A 17,161-nucleotide genomic window follows, 5' to 3' on the forward strand; every position below is an offset into this window, starting at 1 on the left:
TCCTGGGGTGCACCACTGAACGTCACGTTTATCACACTCGGATATCTGACAAGGGACAAATTCAACGGCCATTAGTAGCGACTCTCCAAGTGAAAGGTGAAAACATAAAATCAGCCTTTCAGCTACTTCGGTTAGAGAGTCTAGATCCCATTCAACAATTTACATATAAAAAGCATCCTCTTGGACATAACCCCCTTGAGCTCTCCAAGGACACGGGTTACCGTTCTGCTGGCAAGCTGCAGTCCGAGTCGTGAATGGAGAACTGTCTGCAGCACTTACTACATTTAAAAAATCCTCAGTGGAAGATAGAAAGTCGAATAAAACCTACAACTCAACCAGCGAGCGCGCTCTGGGAGAAGCAGCCAGCACGCCACTGCTGATCAGCCATAGCCCACTAAGATACGAGATGTTTAGGTCTAAAGGGCTCTAGCTTCCTTTTTCATTCTGCATGGCATTCAGACTCTAGACAACTGCCAATCAAAGGGCACCTAACTGCAGTGTCCTGTTCCCACCTGTGTCCTTGCCCCTTGAACAGATGCACTGCCCAGCAGACATTACGTTTATATTTTTGGGGTGGGGGTTCATTACTCATGAAAACGAACCACCGATAGCATTAGTCACCCAATCCTGACCTGCAGCTCCCCCCACTTGTATTCCAGTGCTGGGCTCCCCACACACAGCTCTGCCAACGCCTTTCAGGCCTGACCTGCTGCTCCCCTGCCTCCCGGCTATGCCAAGGCTTGAGAACCCTTCACACAGCTCTGCCGGTGCACCTCAGTCCTGATCCGCAGCCCCTCTTCAGTTCTGTTCCAAGTTTGGGGTTCACTGCCTGTAGCTCTGCCCAGGCTCCTCAATGCTGACCCCTCCCCGCTTTGCTACCCAACAATCACTCCCACTGATCTACCGCCGTCCCTCCATCCCGACCTGCTACCCCGGGCCTGGAGCTTTCCACCCGAGAACGTCGCCCATTTGGTCAGGCTGTTTGGTGGTGTTTATGCTGGGGACAAATAACTGCACTAGATGTGATTCCCAGGCTAGGGGCACGTGCTCGGGTAGCTGTACTACCACCACCTCGTTGCTCTCCTTATGCAAAGCTTTACATCTAAGAGTTTATCACATTAACTGGAAGACCAGAATGTTGCCATCTTTCCACTGCATTAACCATACAGCAAGAGACTCCTACAGCCATCAGAAACATTCCAACAGCAGTTCACAGGAAAGCAGCAAGCCATTGGTACCTTTGGTTGTTCCTCATCTGTGGAAGACTCTTCTGGTGCTGCAGGGGAGTTGCCTGCAGAGTTATTTCTCTGGGTATTGACAGCAGTCTCTGCTGGCAGCACCTCCAGCACAGACATCTTGGAGACCCCGTTCCTTCCGCTTCCCTGCTCGTCCATCTTGGAGTGAGAACAGGCGTGAGACCGGCTCTCTTGGGACAGCTCCTCAAACTTCTCTAGGGCACTGAGGAAATCAATCCTGTCTGTGGTTTCAGGCTGGGAACTGAGCTGTGGGCTTGGGGAATTCTGATCAGGTGACCTGGGAAGGTCTTTTAAACAAGCCGTGAATTCCTCCATGGGTACCAAATGCACGTTCAGGTCAGTTTTAAGGGCATCTGTCTCTAGATCATCCACGGTCAAATCAGGGAACGCTGTGGCCATCTCCAAAGGCTCTTCAAGTTGCATCAAGGCCTCAGAAGAATGGCAATTATCCAGGGGAAATTCTGACTCATCCAAGCAGCACCCTGCCGGACACCCATTGATGTTGTTCAGGTTCAGTTCGTCCTCTATTTGTTCGGCGCGGAAGTCTCTGGCTGTGAACTCCAAACGGATCCTCCTCTCTTTGGCACCCAGCTCCTCGATCACGTCCGTGTCCTGCTGGAGCAGACGGTCCACGTGCGGCCCCACTGAGAAGACGGGAGACGCAGGCTGGTGGTTGTCGTTTGCCGTGGGCTCGGAGAGCTGCTCTGCGGAAGTGGTGATCTCCTTTTTGTTCAGCTCCATCCCGGGTTTGCAGATGGGCTGGTGGTGCTCCGAGAGGTCGCTGTCCGAGTGCGACCGCCACAGCTTGTTATGCCGCTGTTTGCTGCGGGAGAAGGGAAACATTTTAGTCACTGTCAGACACCACCTGCGGCTCTCACGTGCTTAAAATACAACCCTGGGCCAAACCCAGGCTGGCATAAGTGGGGGGGGAGGGGGGGGCGCTTCCATGGTAGCCCGTGGGCCAGATTCAGCGGCAACCACCAGTCCCTTCCATTAAACGTGGTCAGAAAATGAATCCACCTGGGCCTAAGTGGCCAAGTTGGTGCCACCGGCACCGCTCTAGCATGGCGGGCAAGCAGCTTGTATGCCACGGGGGCAGGGGACAACATTACAGTAGGAAAACCAACCAATAGGAAGGGGTAATACAAAGCAGGCCTCTGCCCTCTGCACTTTCTGCTCCCAGGGGCAAGCTCCGCCCTGCGGGGAGTGGGTACAATTGCAATGGGCCCCAGAACACCCCTCTGTGTAAACAAGCATGGGGGTGTAAGTCGTTTACACGCACGAACCCCCAGTGGTTTGTACTGGCCCCAGGGAATTCTGCTCAACTTGGTCCCTTATCCGATGCAGACAATGGACGTGTTGGAAGGGGAGAACACGCTGCAGGGCGACAGCCGAGGGGACGCTCAGCGGGGTAGATGGGGGGCCCCGGAACAAAAGGATGCCTGAATCCCCCCCTAGGGCTCCAGCACCCGTGGGGCAGGCTCTGGTAAATGACTGAGCTTTGGAAACCAGAGCGGGGTGGGGGCTGGGGACATCCTGCATGGTTACAGGAGGCCAAAAATAGCATCTTGTTTGCAGGACAGAGGCCCAGGACAGCCACCCCCCTCGCTGCTGGAAAACATCCTCGGGAGGGTCCCAGCAGTCACACGCTCGAGCTAACGGCATCAGCAGCACCTGTTCTGAGAACTGTTGTGTTCGCGGCCCACACAATGGGGCCATTTCTCCGAAGTGGAACCGGACCAATGAAAACACATGCCCAGCCCAGCCCTGCACTTTAGATTTCCCTTCCTCTGCTTGCTGCACTTTCACCAGCTCCCCCTAGGAGGAGAGCACACACCAGCTCAAAAGGACGCTGCGGGCAGCCAGCCAAGTCTGTGGATGCCCTTCTGCAATCTCCCCTCTCAGTCGCCTGCGTGCGCGCTGAGATCTGCTGAGCACAGGTACGCTGCTTAGCTAAGACACCGGCACAAGCCTAACAAGGCTGCACGTTTCTGATGGGGAATGCCCTACGGCTGGGGGTCCTTACAAAATAACCCAGTGCCGAATTAGATTGCAGACCCAGCAGTCAGGCACCAAGAGTCGGTGTGTGTGAAATGGGGCAGGACCAGACCTATGAAGGGCCTGTCAGATACATGCACTTGGCTCCCGCTGGGAACGGACCCTGGAGACGGAGAGTATTTTGTCTGCAAATATCCGTTAATGTAATGACATAAAGCAGCGATTACCGCTCCTGGCAGTCACCACATTTTCCTTCGGTTTACGAAGGATGTTGGGATTACAGCATGAGCCGGGACTCGGGAGGGCAGAGCTCCATGGAGGGCTCCCCGCCTGCATGTCCTCGGGCACACTGCTTTGTCTCTGTGCCCCCGGTTCTGGAAAATCCTTCTCAGGGACACTGTCTGGTTAAATACAAACGTATTGGGGCCTGGACTGTCTCTCGCTATACTCCCGTGTGCAGTCCAACGCGCAGCACAATGTGCCCAGGTTGTGACTGGACCTTGTCTGGACACTACGGGCACACATCGGGCAGAGCTTTCTGGGCGGTTCATCACACAGTCACCAGAGAGGCGGGGCATGAACTCTGCATGTGTGTTTTATTTTGAAATTCAAGTCACCTGTTTGCAGGAGTGTTTTATCTGCCTCCAGCAGAGCCTGAGCCCAGGGAACAGCAATAACCAAGCCTGATTTCACCCGGTTAATTTTTAACCTTGGACTTCTCCCATTGAGCAAGGATACAAGGTGCCAGAAGCAGGTTCAAAGACCACAAACCAAGATTCATTTCTGCAAACCAACAGCCATTTTCTAAGACACCTGGATGAAAGCTTTGGCCGTGCTTCTCCTACACAGACGTCTATGCTGCTTGGTCTACTTTGTTCCACAGATGCACCCTAGCGCCCAGCACAGTTTCAGCTGAGAAATCAATGTGTCAACACAGACCTCTGCCTTCAGAGAGCTGGAGAGGGGATCCTGCCCTCTGGAATAGTAACCACAGCATGTGCATGATTATTGGAGAGACTCGAAGGGGCTCCCCATCTATCTCGGGTACTTACACAGCTCCCCTTACCCCAGAATCAGAGTGCCTCTCAATCTTCAGCAGATTCATCCTCAACAGCCCATGAGGCAGGGCACTGCTGTTATCCCCATTGGACAGATGGGGAAATGGAGGCAGAGACTAAAGTGACTTGCCCAAGGTTACACAAGAAGTCTTTAGCAGAGCAGGGAATTGAACCTGCATCTCTGGAGTCCCAGGCTAGTGCCCTGGACCGTCCTTCCTTGAGCTGACAGCCCAAAACCAAGCGTAGGCTGTCGGGCTGCCACGCAGCCTGGCTCCCCTTGTCTGGCCGCCCAGTTCTACTGAAATGTTGGGGGCGGAGGCGAGGGGTTCCCTGTTGAGTCTGCCGTCTCCATTCGGCCGGTAGTTCTAGCGCTCTCAAAGCAAACCCTCCCTTGCACTGGACACAGCAGTGAGACCTGCACCTTCACATCCCGGGCCCCCGGGGAGACTCGGGCCATTGGCGGGATCGAGGACGAGAGTGCCCTCCAACCGGCAGGGATGCGCTGCCAGCGCTCAGAACGGTCGCCCAAGGGGCTGGGGAAAAGGGGGTCTCCAGAATTCCAGGCCATGCTCAGGGTTGAGCAGAGCAAGTGGGCGCTGGGCGCAGCTGGAGTGAAGGTCTCTCGTTCCCCGACCCGTGTCTCAGGCTGGAGCTGGGCAGAGTGAAGGAGCGCTCTCGGGCCCTGACGTTCAGTCACTTTCTCCGGTAGCTGTTCCCACGGCCGGCGGCCCCAGGTGGTTTGGTAAAAGGAACGTTCATGCTGCGCAAGGCACAGCACGGCCCTCAGGCTCGGCCCCTGCCTGACACTGTCTGAGCGGGCGTTGCAGCAGCGCGGTGCCCAAGCTTGCTAGGAGGGAGAAGAGAGTTTAATGAGGTGAAGGAAAGACTCTGGCCTTGCTGCTAATGGCTGACAGCTCCAAGGAGCTAAACATCCCTGCTGCTATGACAAAAAGAGCCAGGGGGCTCAGTGTTTACGGCTGAAAAGCAATATCCCGCTTACCACGCCCCCTTCACCTTCCCAACAACGTCACCAGCCTCGACTCCACCATCTGAGCAGTCACAGGAGCACGGATCTGCCCTGGGTTAATACAGCAAACAGGCCTGGGGGCCGCTCGAGGGGAGACCCCAAAGCTGTGACGAAAGAGGGCAGAGAAGCCTTTTGGAGCGGTGAAAGCAGATACACGAGGAATGCATGGTGCCCCAAGGTTCTGCCTGCTGCTCTGCCCAGCGTGGCACTGAGCTCACCCCAGACTTGTTAGCCTCGCGCTGCTTTGCCTTTGAAAGGCCTCACTGATAACCTCATTCTACTGGAGACCTGTCCAGAGCGGGCAGAGACTCAGCAGCTGCATATCCAAGGTGAGGGTGAGCCACGCATGGCAGGAGTGAAGGTGGCATTCCCATGCTGGTTACAAATCAACTTTTCCAAGTCTAGCACACAGGGAGTAAAGAAGAAGAAATCAAGACCTCATCACGCAGAGGCTTTCACTGACTGGATTTCCCAGTGTACTAGTGGCTGCCAGACAAGCTCACTCGGTGACCTAGATTCATAGAGGGCTTGAGGATGCGAAGTACCAGCCACACACCAAGTATGATTGTGTTCGCCCACATGGCAAGCCCTAGAGAGACAGACAGCATGTATGTCTGGGCTCCTCTTTCCAGAGCGGGACAGAGGAAACATCTCACAGCCGGATCAGCGTGGTGCTCTGCTCTTCTAACACCACCGCGTACATTTCCAGGCTCTGGTCCGAGCTGCCCGCTGGCGAGTGCCGGGAAAGCCAATGATGTCCTAACGCACAGGTAACTGCCCGAGGATTAATCTGCGCCCACCTACGAACAGCCTGCAGCAGAGGAGGGATCCAGCACCAATACTGCAGTCTGGCAGAACACGAAGTATCTTTGCCTTCCAGCAGGTCAAGTCAGGACATTGCTTAACGCCTCCTTTATGGGGATGTCCAGGAAACATGCAATATTGATGTCTTTTTACTAGTCAGCTGACAGGCCTCGTGTTACTAAACTCGCTGCCATGCCTTACCTCCCAGCTGAGCGGAAAATGCCATCGAGGAATAAACACTCGATGTTTAGACTACAGAGGAAAGGGGCTCCCCGCACTGCCTGCAGCAACCGTTCCTCAGCCAAACAGCCTCGAAGCCATCGCAGACATTGAGCGAGTGTATTTCTAAAAGGGATTTGTGATGCTGAGACGATTGGGCCGTATTTCTGAGACGGCAGAGCGGGGCACTGGTTTCCTACTTAGCCATGCTGTAAAAGCTAGTGGAATCATTCGGTTCTGTTGGTGCCTAGCTCAGAGTTGAGATTAGTCCCGGGACACCTTGTCATGCCACTGGCTGCTCGGACAGATTACTCAGCTCCCCCGCCCCCCCCGTGGAGTTTCGGCTAAGGCTCCCCATACAAATGGAGCGCTCTTCCCAACCCCCGCTCCTAAGAGAACGATGAACTTGCACACCCACGAAGGGAAGCACTGAATTTATCCAGTGGAGCCACTCAAGTGTCCTGTGCCTTACTTTATACTGTGAATAAGGTTAAGATTTTGGCCTGGGCAGGACATGGGCAATAAACCATAAGTCACAGAAGCCCGAGCCCCGCACGGGGGGGTGGGCGGTGGCAGCCCGAGCCCCGCACAAGGATGGGGGGAAGCGGGGGTGGCAGCCCGAGCCCTGCACGGGGGGGTGGGGGTGGGGGTGGGAGCGGGGGTGGCAGCCAGCGGGGCTGAAGCAGAAGTCATGGAGCTCTGTTAAAGTCAGGGAATCCGTGACCAAATTTGATCCTCCTTTCTAGCCAAGTGGAAGCATGTCAGACAGCTCTCTCAAGCACACACTAATTCTGAATGAGGCAGGAACACAAGCACCTGCCTGCAAATGTGCTGGGCCGGCCACCGGCCATGTGCTCAGGTCAGACAGAAAGGCTCAGTGACGGCTGAAAACAAACTTAATTAAACCAAGGCTCCAAACCCCAGTGCACATGGTACAAAAACAAGATCAAGGCTGAATGTCAGCGACCACAACACGCAGTCCGGGGCTACACCCTGCTGTCGGCACAGCTCCCTGTGGCTTCGTACAGATGAGCAGCAGCTGAGGTTTCTGACGTGTGAGAGCAGACACACCCAGCTTCCCACACTCCTTTGCAGCACCCGTACTGAAGGAGGCACAATCCGCTTGGGTTCAGACACTTTCCGGTTCTCCTTTCACTAGAAGCCTGGGCCAGAGCGGGCTGGGCAATGATTTTGTGTTTAGGAAACACAGGGCAGGAGACAAAAACAACAAGGAGTCTGGTGGCACCTTAAAGACTAACAGATTTGTTTGGGCATAAGCTTTCGTGGGTAAAAACCTCACTTCTTCAGATGCGAAAGCTTATGCCCAAACAAATCTGTTAGTCTTTAAGGTGCCACCAGACTCCTTGTTGTTTTTGTAGATACAGACTAACATGGCTACCCCCTGATACAGGGCAGGAGAGAGATTTGTGCTCGAAATCTTACGGCCCAGTTCCCCCCTTGCCTCCGGAGCTCACCTCGCCAGCAGAATCCCTTGGTACTCCTCCAGCTGCCTCATGAAGCTTGGGTTGGGCTTGGTGACTGTGCGCCGTTCCTTCACGTGGTCATAGGCTCGGTCCAGGTTCCAGCCGTACTCCTTCATGGCATACGCGATCACCGTGGAGGCCGACCGGCTGACTCCCATCTTGCAGTGCACCAGGCATTTCGACCCGTTCTTCCTAGGGCGGGGAATGGAAAAGGACGATTTTAAAGCCTCCTCTGAAAAGCTCAGGAGAGGCAGACATTGTAGGGGAGAGCTCCAAGTTACCACACAGCTCTTTCTAAGCACTTTCATTCTAAGGGAAAAGCATCCTAGAGAACACACACAATATAGCAGGAGTTGCCCATCAGCCTTGGGGGCCCTAGAACAGGGGTTCTCAGAACAATTTTTTGGATGGCCTCAGAGTGTGGGGCCAACCGACCCTTGCTGGTGGCCGCTCTGACAATTTTTGCAAACCCGAGTCCTGCCGCCACGGGCTGAAGCCCAGAGCTGGAGCCCAGGGCCTGAAGCCAGCCGAGCACACACACTGGCCCCACGTGCCTGCGGAGGGGCTGCTTGGAGCCCCCAGGAGGCTGCATGGTGCAGGCTGCTGATCCCCTGCTGGGGACGCCAGCAAACACTGAGACAGCCAGAAGCAACAGCTGAGTGCATTTGAGAAACGCTGCCCTAGTAGCTCCTTCCAGCCCTTCAGTGGGATTGGACAAAGATCACGTCCAAAGGCCACGAGTCTGTTTCAACTCAGCCTTTTTAATCAAAAGCCCCTGTCTGTTGGCCTCCAAAAGACCCAGGCTGAACCAGTCTATGCAAACCTCCTGGGGTGGTACGTCTCTGGAGGTGTTTACAGTCTCAGCAACTAGCCTTCATCGCCCCCACTGTTATTAGCTCCCGGGAGAGGCGTGGTAACCCTCCCCTGGAGCAGAAGATAATCACGCATAAACCATTCATAAATTGAATAAAAGGGTCCCCGAAGATACTGCATGGGGTTGCAATATCGGTCACAACGGGCTTCTATGTACCAAGCAGCTCCGGACTCTCACTGCATGAAGTCGTTTTTCATCCCTGGCTCTCGTTCATTGCACAGAGCAGTCTTGGTACAGAGCTAGTCGTGAGGAGTTTGGTCTGGATTGAGAAGGGTTTGCTCCATCGCCAGCAATGCAGGGGTTTTACTTCAGCAAAGTGCGAGCGGCAAACGAAGGCGCACAGGCTGTAATTTGCCTCGTCCAGCACGGACATCCGCCGTACAGCTTTCAGAGTTCAGACCTGCCCCCGTGTTCTTTGCATACGCATGATAAAAAGGTATTTGTTAACTGACAGGCCTCTGCGTCAAGGGAGTCTGTCACTAGGGCTGTAGCCTCACTGCAAAGAGAGGTGTGTTTTTACAGATGGCTATCTCCATCCAAGATCCTAGAGATCTGGAGGTACAAAAACCCCACACCTCTTTTGCAGTGAAGACTTGCCCAAGATGCTTTATAACCCAAGTTATGCAAAAACTTGCAAATGTCAGAACTCCCCCTGCACCTGCCCCCGATGGGTGAGATTCTAGAAAAGCCGGGGGTGGGTGGGAAGGCCAGGTGGGACAGGCACACAAGCGCCAAAAGGGCTTTAACTGCCCCAACCTGGAACTAACTTGCCTCACACAAACTTCTAGTTTTAAACGTCGGGTGAATTCAGGGTGGGGAACAAAATGTGCCTCCTGAGAGGAGAATGTTTCTGACAAGGACAAGGTCCAAAGTCATTGCACCAAGGAGCTCGATGTGCTTTAGAAGTATATCTATAAATAGCGCTAGGGTAAATCGGAGAGGCTTAATGATTTGCTGGAGAAGGAGCCATTGTCCATCGGGTCATCAGCTCTAGGGCACGGGCAGGAGACAGATGCAAACCCCACACAAGAGAGGGTTAAAGGCAGTCCCTCATTTGGAAATCCATCCCAGCCTTGCTGGCAATGCATGCCAATTGCTTCTGTGACCAGCGTCTTCCTGAATCCAGATGGCTGCTGGACTTATTTTAGACAACCCAGAGAAGCAGCACGTGTGTTGGCAACCCAATGGCCTCCAGCTACCAGATTAGAAGTGGCGTCCAGATAGGAGGCCTAGCAAGCATCTTAGTGCTAACGGACGAGGGTTTTATTCAGAGCAGTGTCTGCCTGCTTTGTACGCAGGGAATGATTTGGATTTTGTTCATGGTTATGTTGCTTTCCGGTGTCTGCTAACCTCTGCTTGTTTTACTGTCGCCTTGTCCTCCCAACTCAGCACGCTTGTTTCGTCCACATATCAACAAGGGAAGAAGAAATCTCTCCAACAGCGACCAGATTCTTTGTTACCTGTCTGCCCGCTGCTGAGCACTATGGAGTGTTTGGGCTTCCTCAACGCTCTTATAACAAACCTGCCAGCGGGGATGCTGTGTAACAAGTAACCCCATTCCCTTTTGGCATTAACAGCTGTGTTTGCATGGCTCTATGTCCCTTGACATTTTACAGAAGTTTAACACCTCAAGTGGTTCTTAGTTTCTGAAGTCCTGGAAGCATCCCTAAGGCACTACAAATGCAGTGCAGCCGAGGGGACGACCGCATAGCAGCGTTTTTCCCCTCTTACTACCATGGGCTTTTTTTGTAATCAGACAGAAAAGCCCACTGCACACAGCAACAGTGGGAACGGAGAATGCAAATGTCTCGATCCTAACACAGGACAAAGGGTAGTTGGAAAGAGTGAAGGGCCAGAAGGAAACATTGCATTACTAGGAGCTTGCCGTATTGTGTTCGTTCTTTAAGTGCAGACTTACTTGGCTTTGGAGATGAATTTGTAAGTGTCATTCCAATACGCCAGCAGATCTGTAGCCTCCTCGTCGTACACCCGGATGTTATGGTACTCAAAGACGCCTGGGAAGAAGTTATCTATTTCTCGAGTCACATTCAGAATGTACCGCACCCTGTGTGGAAGCAGAGGGCAGATAAGATTGGACAGACCGTCTCTGCAAGGAAATGGCTTTGCCTTGTTTTGAATCTGTTTAGAGCCAAGCAGTCAGAGTTACACGACTACAACACAGAGCAAGCCAAACTGGGAGTTAGGCTTCAAAGCAGGGAGGAAGGGATTGATTGCGAGGCCAGGCTGAGGGTTTGCTGTAGAATTTCTAACCTAGTCTCTGTGGAAGGGGCTTCAGCCTGCTGTGAATGGAAACCGAGCCAGGACTGGCCAGCCTGCCCATTCAGCCTGCTCTGTATTGCACAGAAGGGCCAGCAGTGGTCACTTGGCACATGCTACAATACAGCTTCATCTCTTCCTGCCAGCTGGAATCCATCCCCCTGGGAGAGAGACAATCCCATTTCCAATCTCTCTTCCCATCGTGCCCCATACCAGCAGTGTCAGGAGACTAGGCGGTAAGGACATTAGCCTGAAGGGTCCTGCTCTCAACAATACGGGACCCTCCTAACATGCCTCTCTCCTGGGTCCAAGCAGGCGTAGCCACCTTCATGCTGGGATTCACACCAGGCCCTTCACTTCAATCCAAGACACCAGACTAGCCTCAGAATTAAGGCCACAGCGAGCAACTCCTGATGGTTGCATAGATCGGACCCCCTCATATTCTGCAGCTGCCCAGAACCCAGAGAAACTGGAAGGGCGCTGCCTGTGGTTGGGGCAGATTTGATTCTTCTCCCCAGCACAGACCATTCTGAGCAGTGAGTGGCTGAGAGAAGCACATGGTATTCACATATAAGACACCCCGAGCCCCTAAACTGATGAGAGATCTGCAAGCCTCCATGTTTTAGCAGACACAGCAGCAGAGTTTCCAGGGGAAAATGCCCTTTGCCAGGCTAGGAGCAGGTGTCGGGTGGTGAGGATTGAAAAGCTCAGCTCAGGATGAAGAGAGATTGCTGTAGCCAGTGGTTTCCCGGCATGTTCTGTCTGGATCGATGTGGCCTACAGATGGGTCGCCTAACCCCAAACCTTACAGCAACGAAGGGGGAACGTTACCCCTTTGAGCTGCAAGATGCTCAGTGCAGCCCCTGCTCTAAGGCAGCGACGGCTGCTTTGACACACCCTTGCCTGCCCAGGTGGTGAGGAGTGCCTCTGTGCAGTGCATGCGGGGTCTCATCCCACCCACCCCCCATCCAAGGAGAGCAGCATGCGGAGCCCAACGAAAGGCCCCCCAGAGAACCAGCTCTGCACTGTCTATTCGGTGAGGGAACTGCAGATTTCGGTTACCCGTTGCTATGTGACCATCAACTGCCTGCACTCGTCGGTGGGTTTCAGTCAAGGTCAGGGCTACCGGAGCCTTTTCCTTCCCTGTCTTTGTATGGGGGACTTGGGGGCTGGGGTGCTACTTTGCCAGTTCGCAGTCACCATGCTAGGTTTGCAAGCCCTTGGTTAGCACACAGCAGCAGCAGGTCTGGGATGGAAATCTGGTTGTGCAGGGACTTAGGTAAGGCAAAGCCTTCCCACTCATGCCCAGCAACTTGCATGCAGGGGCCTGCTACACAGCTCAAAGCTGCTTACCCTCTGTTCTGTAAATCTTCCAAATTGGAGGCATTCCACTCAGAACCCTGTGCAAAAAATAAAAAAGGGAGCATCAGCAGGAGTGAAGCGCAGTGTACACCACCGGGAGGGACGGCCCCCGCCAGCCGGGTGCGAGCTGCAGGGAGCCAGCGAGCTGTGCAGGGAGGTAGCTGGCCAATCCAGTGCTGTAAACTGAGATTTGTTGAAAATAGACGGTAAAAGGGAAAAAAAAATAGTGCTCCTGTCTCAAAGCGCAGACACTTATCTCACTTTACGATCAGAGCTGCCCTGAATCAACAGGAAGCCCTGCAAGACAGACCCAGGTAGAGCCCTAGTTAGTTTCCTGCAAAGCCACTGAGAAACCTAGTTCAGAAAAATAAAGACAAGCCCCCTCCCACACAAGACCCTGCCACTGACTCTGCCCCATGGAGGAGACGCTGTCTGCAGAGAGACAGAGAGAGTGTGTGTGTAAAAACCACTGAGACCCTCTCTACACGGGTTCCCACATCAAAGACCGCATGAGTTTTTTCTCTTGCCTGTGTGAGCACAGAAACAGGCCAGGGAAGCAGGTTTTCGCTTCGCCATCTCACCAGCTTCTCTCCGCAGCGCAGACACGGCCTCCAAGCCTAGCTGCTTGTCCACTACCCAAATGCTACAGATTGCGTGGGAATGAGGACGAAGGCCACCTTGGGAGCCAGTTGCTAAGAGGAGTGAAGGGAGGTGGAAGCCTCAGCTGCCCACTTCCCCTGCCTCCTCCCGCAAAGTAGTTTCTGAACTGAAAGGGGGGGGCGGGGAGTGCTAAGTGACGGGGGAGGGGGCGGGACGAGGAGAGGCAAACGAAGCCAGCATGAGGGAGATGGATGAGCAGCTGCTTCAGAAGCCCAGACACTCTGCAGCCCATGATACGAGTGGAGCAGCAAGGTTCCAACCCCTAAAGCATGGGTGGCTGCGTGACCGTGTGCCCAGCCCGAAGGGACGGACATCCATCCCGTGGAGCAAGCTGCTTGTGCAGTGGGAGCTGAATGTAGCAGAACTGGTGGAAAACGGCCCCACTCAGGGCAGGGTCAGCGGTGCCTGCATCCAGCCATGCTGGTAACTCTGACATGCCCGGACATTCTTCCATTCCAGACAATGCTGTGCAAATGAAACCCTTCCCAGCACATCCAGCTCGCAGCAAGGCTCGTGTATTCCCACTGGGATATACATTACTGCGCTGCGATGGGGTCCTCTGGCCTTTCCCGCACGTGCTGTAGAAACCTTGGGGAGGTAATTTTTTAAACACATCAGTTCAGCTGATTCTCTCCTCAAATGAACACACACCATTAAAACGATGACAGGGGCCAGGCCAGGCCGGTGCACTGAACAGCACGCTACGAAGACGAGCGTCTCCCCACAAAGCTCCATGCTTTGGTGCCTGGGACTGGGGAGAAAACTAGCGGTGCTTGCGCTAACTCCAGGGAGATCACAAGCCCCATGAGGAGCCCCTGGCTAGCCGACCGAGAGCAGCCAGCCCACATGCGCTCTGCTCTGCCCAAGCCGTCAAAGTGAGCCAGCCCGCTAGCTGCAGCAGGTTCATACCTCCCAGTCATGGGAACCACGTCGCCCCTGGCTTGCTCCGCTTAACAGACCCGGACACAGGCAGTTACTCAGATTTCCTCATCCCTCCCTGGGTTCTAACAGGGCTCTCTCCTGCTAGTGAGATGCACCAACCCGCCTAGAGTTTTCATGGCACAGGCTTGGCCTCTCAGCTGTACTGTGCTCAGGAATGAAATTGCTGGCTGAACACCACCTTACTGGTCTCTACGTTGCGTCCGTCCCTGGCTGCCGCGAGCCATAGAGACAGACTTTGCTGGGTGCTGCCTGGGGAGCCTTTCTTGCATGGGCTTGCTTGCATCCAAGTCCCAAAAGCTGTCTGAAGTTGCCTGGATTACTTCTGACTAATCTGATGAGCTTGTATGAACTTCTCACTAGAAACCACCTGGGCAAAGCAAGTCATTAGCTTGAGACACTTCTGCTGCTTAACTGTTCCTGCCTCCCCCCCACCCACCCAATTTCTTGGGAGCGCTCACATTTAACCACATTATACCTCCGGAGCTAGCTTCAGGAGAGAGGGAGAGACGTTGCCTCCTTGCTTGGGATGGATTGGCTAGTTCAAGGAGGAGTGGCTCTGTTTAAAAAGGAGCAGACCTCACGCTAAGCCAACAAAGCCAGGGTCCATCCCCTGGGGCTGGGAAGTCAAGGGGAGGGCTGACTCGTCCTTGGAGGTGCGGTAAGTAGACAGGCCCTGGCAGCGATGAAAGGCAGTTAAGTAAGCACAATATTAAAGGAAAAATGTTTACGCAGCCTTAAGTGGATAATCTGCAGGGTTCTTTGTTAGGCTCCTCTGTTCCCAGCTGAGAAATGAGTTCAAAAGATCTCTACTGTTACAGGAAGTGTAATTCCACCTGTGACTTCTACAGCCCTTCCCTGCCTGGGTTCCAGTTTGCTTTCTTTGTCACTGCTGTGTCCTCCCAAGGAGAGGTACACCCCGGTGACCTCACACACAGGCTCCCGTATGGGAAGAGACGGGCTAGGGATTTGACTGTTACATGCCAGTAGAAACAGGGCACGAACTCAGGTTTGAGCGCAGAAATACAGAGCTAAGACTTGCTTCCCTCATCTGGGAGCTGTGGAAGGGAGCTGCAGCAAGGCTGGATTGATCACATTGGGGTCAGTACGTCCAAGACACCAGCCAGCTCTCAGCCAATAGTACCTCGCCTTACGCATCAGCTGAATGCATGAGTTCTAGGAGCAGCTACTGTTCCACTGATGGGAATGTTACTTCACACAGAGATCAGCCCACTGGCGGTAAGAGGCGTTATTTGCTTGAGAGGCCTGTTCTCAGTCACACAGAAATCTTGTGATTACCAACGGATTCTACCTTGCAGGGCCATGGCCTTAAGGGCTTACCAGAAAGACATGGTCAAATATCTGCGTGGGACTGTCCATCTGCCCAAGAATCACGATCATTTCATTGTCAATGAACTCCTTGAACTCCCGCAGGTTGCACACCATCTGCATCTCCAGCTCCGTGCGGATCTGAGGAGGAGAAGAAGGCCGGGTTTCCCCAGGTGAATAAAGGGACAATGCCCATGTTGCGCAGTGCCCTCTGTGCTCCCGCTAGCCACCCTCCTCACCCGCAGTATTCTCACGCACGCTAGTTCCAGCATGGGCGATGGCGGGCTCCCCGCTCACCTCTTTGGACGTGATGTTCTCCAAGTCTTTCTGCATCATGATCTCCCTTAACTTGGTTTTAATTAACCGCTCTGTGCGCTCACGCTCCGTGGGGCTAGGAGAAAGAAGCAACAGCCACTTACTGCTAGGTTGGGTAGAGTTGATTCACAGTGGTTTTTAATGGGTTAATGACGCTAGGCAGATGCACCTAGAGCGAGACACTGCTGAGAAGATCCCCACCTGGGAGGAATCTAACGCTTTACCTCTGGATCCCCTTAAACCCAGATCAGGTTCACAGCTGTGCTTTATATGGAACAGAAAACGCCATTGGATGGATCCAGTACTTTAATGGCGCTCCATAAAAACCTCTCCAGTATTTTGCTGTTTCAGTGGCTTCAGGCAGCGTATTACCCCCCTGCTAGTCTCTCAGCTTCCCCCTTACCTTTCTTGGAAAGGTAACAGCTCCACACCTCCTTACATGGAGACAGACTGCAGCTAAGCCTGCATGCATTCCACCAGTCCCTGCTGCCTGTCGCCTTATCGCTGGGTGCAAAAATAGCTTTACTAATCAACCAGGACGGTGGCAGTTGTACTGTAGCTCCGGTGCTCTGAGCTGGCTCACACATCGTCTAGAGATGGGACCCAGCGGTAACATCTCACACCTATTCTAGCTGTCTGTAACGCTGCCAAGACGGCAAATGCATGGAGGCTTCTGCTTTATGAACAGCTAGAATTCCTCTCCAGCTGGTGGTTTATGAGTAAGAGAATTACAAAAATACTCGTGCTTTTAATCACAGAGCCCTGCCTGGGACTCCATAGGTCCCAGTCAGATTTTTCAGTGGAGAAAGGGTGGGGGTTTTAAACATGAACAAATCATGGCAGACTATTAAGCTGGCAGCCTGCCAGAGTCTTGCCGCTCACTTCCCTGTACGTTAAAGACAATCAGGTGTGAAGACTCATTGGCAGCTGAAATGCCCCACATGATTATTCACTCACTGCTCTGCTAAGACAACCTGAGCCCTGCGTGCTGTAACGAAATCTATGGGACGGAACACAGTGGGCAAGCAGCCTGTGATGGGAAAAAAGGCACGTCCTCCGTTATCCTAGGGGAGAGTGTGGGGAAGGAGCTCTCGAGGTAATGCCGTTGCTCCCTGTGCTGCAAGGAGAGGCTACACAATTACTGACAACCGGTTGGGAGCGATTTGTAAGTGGGCAGCTTGGAAACCTGGCCCCACTACCAGCATGGCCATCTCAGTCGCTGTCCTGACGCGCGCCACCAGCCAGCGTCCGAGCATCATGCATCTTCCCACCCCGTTCCTCAAGGGGATAAAAGCCCTGGTCTCTACCCCACACGTAATCATTAGGCACGCTGACTGGATCGGCTGCTTGAGGCTTCCCAGCTAAGAGGCCTGAAGGCCTCTGGGCCACGCAGCAAGAACAAAATAAAAACCTAGTTTATTATAAACCAGCAACATGCCCATGTAAGCTCCTGAGCTGGTCCGGTGGTCTAGGCGCAGGAGTGGGAGACAAGCTCCTGGGTTCTACTCCCAGCTCTGCCACCGATTCCCTCTTGGGGCCTTGAGCAAGTCCCTTTGCCT

The 17,161-nt window shown here is 53.7% G+C and overlaps 1 protein-coding gene across 9 annotated transcripts in view; it reads right to left on the reverse strand.

Moving 5' to 3' along the window:
• SSH2 (slingshot protein phosphatase 2) overlaps positions 1-17,161 on the reverse strand; it is a 142,113-nt gene that overhangs the window by 6,656 nt on the left and 118,296 nt on the right. For 6 of the 9 annotated variants that reach the window (XM_042857971.2, XM_065572860.1, XM_065572859.1 and 3 more), the window contains 7 exons: positions 15,585-15,678; positions 15,300-15,428; positions 13,560-13,607; positions 12,351-12,397; positions 10,639-10,785; positions 7,838-8,038; positions 1,239-2,079 (listed from right to left, as the gene is read on the reverse strand). In XM_042857971.2, coding sequence (XP_042713905.2) covers positions 1,239-2,079; positions 7,838-8,038; positions 10,639-10,785; positions 12,351-12,397; positions 13,560-13,607; positions 15,300-15,428; positions 15,585-15,678 — 1,507 coding nt within the window. The remainder of the gene's footprint in view (positions 1-1,238; positions 2,080-7,837; positions 8,039-10,638; positions 10,786-12,350; positions 12,398-13,559; positions 13,608-15,299; positions 15,429-15,584; positions 15,679-17,161) is intronic. The other 3 variants (XM_005298232.4, XM_065572858.1, XM_065572861.1) reach the window with 2 other exon arrangements.

Source organism: Chrysemys picta, chromosome 19, assembly GCF_011386835.1.
Source record: "Chrysemys picta bellii isolate R12L10 chromosome 19, ASM1138683v2, whole genome shotgun sequence".
NCBI lineage: Eukaryota > Metazoa > Chordata > Testudines > Emydidae > Chrysemys > Chrysemys picta.